The sequence below is a fragment of the Oncorhynchus tshawytscha genome, linkage group LG16 (genome assembly GCF_018296145.1).
Source record: "Oncorhynchus tshawytscha isolate Ot180627B linkage group LG16, Otsh_v2.0, whole genome shotgun sequence".
Lineage (NCBI taxonomy): Eukaryota > Metazoa > Chordata > Actinopteri > Salmoniformes > Salmonidae > Oncorhynchus > Oncorhynchus tshawytscha.
Window position 1 is genome coordinate 41,216,288 of NC_056444.1, and position 7,113 is coordinate 41,223,400.

Here is a 7,113-nt window from a genome sequence, read left to right on the forward strand (position 1 = left end):
CTAATTTGCAAAAAATAGAATTGACTCAAAAGGTTTGAAGCCTCCTTCAATAGTGTATTTCAGAGCTGCTGAGCAATGCATTTTACAGGGAAAGACACTTATGGATAACTCACTAGGGAGGAATAAAGTTTGAATCGGTTCATGGGATATGAACACTGATGTTTGTTTCTGCATCGTGACACAGTAGGCTGACACAATGGACAGAGTCATCATTGGTTCCTATTGGATCTCTAGAGGTGTCTTTTGTTCTTCTGAACCAGCTGTGTTGTGCTCTCGCAAAGGTGCGGGTTATACTGTTTAGATGTACTTCCTCATCACTGAATGTATTCCAACACCGTAATATAAATACCTTGATTTTGTTATCCTTTTATCTTATTTCAGTTACCAAGGTGTGGACGTTTAACTAAATGTTGAAAACAAAACTTGAGGAAAAGCAGATGTGCTATTTCGAATGTATGTAAAAGCACAAATCACCCTAATAAAGCAATAACCATGATGAAATGATCCCAAAAATGATGGAGCCGAATACACCCATTCTGTGTCTGGTCCCTGCTGCTGCAGCACTGTAGCCAGCCAGAGTTTGGTGGTCTGAGGATGTGGTTGTACCGTTGTAAGTTCTGTTTGGGGTCTGGTGTGTTATCTGCTCTGAGAGGTGGGGACATCATTGTGTTCAGCTAACGAGACCACATTAAGCCCCGCCACCCCAGGGGGCATGTAATCGTCTCAGCTATCCCCACGTAGGACAGGGCAGGGCACTGTTTACAAGTGCCGGGGCTAGCACCCAGGGCTGAGACCAGGGCTGTGTGCGCAGACACATGATTAGCACTGACTGGGTGCAGGAATAGAGGAGGGGGGCAAGCCTGCTGAATTGAATTGGGAGAGGAGGGGAACACGACTGTTACACTGTCAAGCTAAGGCACTATTCTATGTATCTGAGCCCATACAATACACTAGGAGTCTGAACAAAAGTCACCAGGTTCCCCCTCCACTCCCTCTCACACAGTTTCATGAACCAATGCAGCTCACAGCTCAAACCTCATCACAGGTTCCTATGATGAACCACTGTGAGGAAACTCACCTGTATCTCCACATGGGACTCTTTTATAAGAGCTCTGTCAACAAACATCCTCTTGTTAGAAATGCTCTTTCTTCATGTCTCCTTTTTGCAGTGACACATTTGTCATTGGAGTTACTTTAATACACAGAGCTTCAAAGTATAGTTGGTGAAGATCGTCCTAGGATGGGAGATGGTGAACAGTAGGATCTGAACATTTTACTTTCAGTTCCACCACATGCAAACGTAACCCCTGCATGCAAACCACACGGACACAAAACAAAATGGTCCCATTGGTGGTGATGATAATTATATCCAGGCATGGCTATCAGCCTCATGTCACTCCATCCAATGAGCTTCCTCTTTCTACTGTACTGTATGTCCTTGGTCCATTGAGGGACAGCATTGGCTCCAGCATATCCTACACAGGTTACAAAAGGGTTCTTCAGCTGTCCCCATAAGATAACCCTTTTTGGTTCCAGGTAGACCCTTTTGGGTTCCATATAGAACCCTCTGTGGAAAGACTTCTACATTGAACCCAAGCAAGTTCTACCTGGGCCTTAAAGGGTTCTACCTGGAACCAAACATGTTTCTTCAAGGGTTATCTTATGGGGACAGCTGAAGAACCTTTCTAGGTTATGGATAGTGTAGGAACATCCACATCGAAGACTGTGTCATAGCAAGAATCTTTGTTCTGACCCATCCAAAGAGCTTCCTCTTCCTACTGTACTGCACATCCTTGGTCCATCGAGGGACAGCATTGGCTCCAGCATGTCCTAGGTTCATCCACATCCAAGACACTGTCATAGCGGGAATCCTTGTTCTTACATCCATGAAGAAGGTGACCCATTCCAGAGAAGGTGCTCTTCGGGTGAAGAGACTGTAGTGGAGACCCCTGGAGACCTCCAATGCTGATTGCTCCACCTGGGCCATCCTGGCTCACTCCAAATCAGACTGAAGACAGAGAGTGTCTCAGGAGTGTCTCATATATGACTTCTGTCCAATACAATGGAACATTGTGATGGGGAATCTTCAGAGAACAATCCCCATTCAAACATTATAGTGACCATTCAGCAACATCACTGTCCCTAGCTGTTTGGATTTCAACACTCACAATGGCATGCATGAAACAATGCAATGATAGGCCTACTGTGGGTCAACTGCCATCCATTAATTTATTAAGACACCAATGGGATTACACACATCTACCTGCAATTCATAACAAAATCATGGTTAAGAATATAATGAACATTTGGAACAACTATAAAAACTAAATCACGTTTTTATTTTCTGACCAGTAAATGCCAAAGGTAAATAGATACCAGAGATAAGGGGGGAAATAAGATACGCTATTTTGAATGTCAAACATTATTTACAGAAATGTCAACTGAAACGAATATTATTGTATTCATACTGAGTCATTCAAGCTAATTAATTCAAACCATTAGCGGTTTTCACACAGCCGCTGCCTGTGTGTGCTATTTAACACTCGGATGTGGATTCCAACCTTAATTCTAACATTTCCTAAAATATATTGCAATACATTTTGTGTGGATAAAATAAAATGTTTTATGTGTCTTATTAGGCTAATATTCGGCTTCTAAAGTACGCTAATAAATAATAAGGATATATTTTTTTAACTATGTTTTATTTTTATTGGGCTAAATAACTTTTTTTCATATGCAATGTCAAGCGCATAATCTTGATTAACGAACCCTGTGAGAGATCATGAACGCAGTATGTAACAAAATGTCATTGACATCTTTAATTATAGGGGCCAGATCAATTTGAACAAATCGGGCTATAGCCTACTAACACATATTTAGTGTGGCCATCAGCCTATGCTTTAATTGGAGCGCCTAAATTCGATTACTTCGTTCTGTTATCATTAGACTGTCTAATAAGCAAACATACATTATATCGATTCACAAACATACACCTCAGGGCTCAAAGTTTCGTTGCGCCGACTCCCAGACTGATCTTTGACTTTGAAGAGTCTAAAAGAGGAGCATCTCGGAGAAAAAGAAACCTTGATCACCTTGGTATTGACTGAACCGAGGAAACATCAGAACTGACTCGTCTGTTTGATCAAGGTGTCAACTTCCATTACCTTTTTTTATATACGGGGCCTGAAGACATATTCAGCAATTCATCTGTCACTGCAAAACAGTGCAGGTGAAGGCCTAAATGAGTGAAGACACTGCTGTGCCGTGTGTATTTTCCACAACGCCTAGCCACAACAAAACATGACAGGTGGCGCAAACCAGAATGGATGACAGGCGCTCGCTTGTGTCTTGTTGATTCTTCATCTGCATAAACTGCTGTAATGACACTAGCCTCTTGTTGAAGTTGATGGGATGTATAATCAGATGTGGTATCAATAGAGTGGGATTATCATATGAAACCAAGAGTTATTCTATCATGTTAGTCCTTTTTCTGTAATAGACCAGTCATGCAAATTGCAAATCAAAAGGAATACACTGACTGAACTCAAAGGCTGCGCTTCACAGCCAGGGTTTGTTGACGCACTGAGGTCATTTTAATATCTAAATTTGTGAGTTCATGAACAATATCACGAGTTGTGAAAATGAAACATGTTTGTATGAAAACAAGCTCGCCCTAGCTCCCTGGGGGGTTGTACTGTCCCACACAACTCCAATAGATTTTCCTTCCTGACCTTTAAGGACTTCCTGTGCAAATCTTATCACTCTGAAAAACCTGACACGGCAATGGCTGACACGGCAAAGGCAACACGAACATGGCCAAGATGTCAAAAAGGCCTGTTTAAAATAGGCTTCATATTTTTCTTACGTATGTATTTTTACATGCTGGATATGTCTTTGTGCTAACCCATGAAACCCCCCAGAATGTCCAAGATGGCTTTAGCTCAATAGACTATTGTATTATAGGCCTGCTGATGAATCGAAATAGGCCACTGTCACACACAAAGATAAGCTTGTCAAGCACCCTTATCAAACGTTTAGATATCGCTTTTGTTGTGGGTAAATGTGTGTGTATATAATCCTATAATAAACCTGCCTTGATCACGTTTGTTTCAGTGTCCCCATATGTGTAAAACGATGTGTAAAACGTGCTTTGAGAGAGACAGTGGACCTGATAAGTGAGGCTGCTGCCTACATACAGACTTGAAATCATTGGCCACTTTAATAAATGGATCACTAGTCACTTTAATAATGCCACTTTAATAATGTTTACATATTCTGCATTACTCATCTCATATGTATACACTATATTATATACCATCTATTGCATCTTGCCTATGCCACTCGGTCATCGCTCATCCATACATTTATATGTACATATTCTTATTCCATCCCTTTACTTAGATTTGTGTGTATTAGGTAGTTGTTGTGGAATTGTTAGATTACTGTTAGATATTTCTGCACTGTCGGAACTGGAAGCACAAGCATTTCGCTCCACTCGCAATAACATCTGCTAACCAACACAATTTGATTTGATTTGAGGATCGGGCAATTGGCACGTGACTTATAATGAATAACTAAAGTTCTGCCAGAGAACTTTGATGTTAGAGGATGGATGTCCAATTGATTTAATTGTATTTATAACACACAGAGGAAAGTGAAGTATGGCCTCAATAGAAAAACGAAAGATATTTCAAAAGGGGAATAAAGTAGGCATCCGATTCATTTGGCACAGGGCAAGGCATAGGAATTTGCCAGCTTCTTAAAAGGTAAATCCATAATGGATACGTTGTTATTTTTAGCCTCCAACTTCAAAGGGAAAGACCGCCTACATCAAATTTGCCAAGATTGTCGTGATCCAATCGAGCAGTCATTGTACCGAATCACGAGAGCATTATCACGGATCATTTTAAAAAGTAAATTATATATATATTTTAAATTCGATAGGCAAATAATAGGGCCTACATGTATTATATTTTATTTAACATTAAATGGCCATTTGATTGATTGATAAGTAGATTGAGCGAGGCATCAAGAACTATCACTGACTTGAGAGAACACCTTGATTTGACACCTTAAATCCACTCCTCCTGGCCTACTATTGGTGGATAGACACCCGGGAACGCATATAGCCAATGTCCATCACTAGTGGAGTAGGAGAGCAACCTCAAAGCAACATCAAAGGTAAAAAAAGATACATAACCATGTACTTTGATCGGATCCACCCACATTCCGATCTTTGCATAACGAAAGCCATGTTTGAAAGCGACGAGTTCTGCGGTGCGTCTTCCCAGAGTGAGCAGATGTCCGAGGCGCAGTCCCTCGGCTCTGTCCCTTCCAGTCATCTCTCGGTCAACTCCGACTCCAGCTGCTCTAGTCCTGAGCCGAAACCATTGGCAGAGCCACGGGTCAGAAGGCCGCTGAACGCCTTTATTATCTGGACCAAGGAGGAACGCAGACGCCTTGCCAAACTCAACCCTGAACTAGAGAACAAGGAACTCAGCAAAATGCTCGGTAACTTTTATTCACATAGTTTCCATTTGTCTTAAAACTATTATGAGACTATTCATATTTCAACAATTACCAAAATCATTATTCGCCTATTAACCAATTGATGAGGACAGACATGGCAAGTTAGCTGAATGTAGCATGCATATTGCGTGTTTTGTGGTGTTTCTATACTAATAACTAATACGATTGTGTTGCCGCAGGTAAAACTTGGAAGGACATGTCTCTGGCGGAGAAGCGGCCCTACATGCAGGAAGCAGAGTGCCTGAGAGTACAGCACACCATCGACCACCCCAAGTACAAGTACCGGCCCCGCAGGAAGAAGCAGCTGAAGAAGGGCCCCAAAGCCCTACCTGTGGAGGCCCTGGTCCCTCTCAACTACCTAATCCAGAACCATTGCCATCAGCAGCAAGCCTACCCAAACCCAGCCATCTACCCAAACTCCCAGGCATACTTCTCCCATATGCCCGGGACCTACCCAAACAGGTCCAATTACCCAGACCCATCAGCCACATTCCCTAACAAGCTTCTAGAATACTCTAACACAGGGACATACCCAGCAGAGCCTCACCCATACTACTCTACCCAGCATCGGCTGCAGCAGTGTGAGGTCCCCAGTCCAGCCTATGCTGTGTCTCATTGGGAGCAGGGGGACTTCATGGCCCAGGGCCTCCAGCTGTTCTCCTCCACTGACCTCTCTCTGGAGCTCTATCTGGAGCAGATTCACCTAGATATGTTGTATGATCTGGACCGCAGTGAGTTTGAACAGTACCTGAGCCCGCCCCCATGCAGGCCTGAGCCAATGGAGTCCAGTTATCACCAGCAAGGCAGCCTACGGGAGGCCTGAACTATGTCATTTGCCATATATGGCAAAGATTTGAGCTGTTTTTGTGTGTACAGTATAGATGGGTTGGCTGACAACGTCATGAAAATTATGCACTCTCATCGATGAGGCAGAAGGCTGTGTTGTGTTATGATTCTGAATGATCAGATAGCTAGGAACCATGACAAGAAGCTGCCATGTGAGGAATCGTAGGTGGCTTGTTTCAGCTCGTTGTATCTTGTTATTGATACCATTTCTTGTTTTGAGGGGGTTTGGACTCATGTCATGTCTATGCTAATATGGCTAAAATTCTCTAATCAGCTAACCATGTATTTGAGAGATAACAAGTGCTCCTTGTGCAAAGGTTTTATGTTTTCAATAAACTTTTGAGACAAAATATAGTTTACATGTTGTCAGCAATCTAAGCCAAACCTGTCTGTTTTCCCCCATAGTTGTGCACGCTTCGGTTTAGTTGCTGAACAACCAACCTGTCTATGTCAACTCCAAAATGTATTAATTTAAATGATTGTTTTTTCCCCAACTTATTTGATACTATTTAGAAGTATGGAAATGGTATTACATGTTTTAAAGATTACATTTTTAGCATTGTTATTTATATTGTATATTTTGTTTTTGTCTAAATGTATTCTTATTGATGAATGTTTCCAACCCAGTATTTCTTATAAATAAATACACCTAAAATAATCTTACATTTGGATGTCCTTACTCTCCAGTGAATGCTATACAATTAACAGATTAAAATGTGTGGTGCACTAAATTATACA

The 7,113-nt window shown here is 41.8% G+C and overlaps 1 protein-coding gene across 1 annotated transcript; it reads left to right on the forward strand.

Annotated features, from left to right (window-relative positions):
- Positions 1-5,201: 5,201 nt before the first annotated feature.
- On the forward strand, positions 5,202-6,859 carry LOC112215154 (sex-determining region Y protein-like). Its single transcript, XM_024374101.2, has 2 exons — positions 5,202-5,511; positions 5,709-6,859. Exons 1-2 carry the CDS (start codon positions 5,202-5,204, stop codon positions 6,350-6,352), a joined length of 954 nt encoding a protein of 317 aa, XP_024229869.1. The 3' UTR covers positions 6,353-6,859.
- The last annotated feature ends 254 nt before the right edge of the window (positions 6,860-7,113 follow it).

Excerpts from the sequence above, each read along its gene's own strand:
- LOC112215154 (XM_024374101.2), top strand. The coding sequence starts at position 5,202 with ATGTACTTTGATCGGATCCACCCACATTCCGATCTTTGCATAACGAAA. Across the intron at positions 5,512-5,708 it reads GGAACTCAGCAAAATGCTCG|GTAAAACTTGGAAGGACATG; the intron begins GTAACTTTTATT and ends GTGTTGCCGCAG.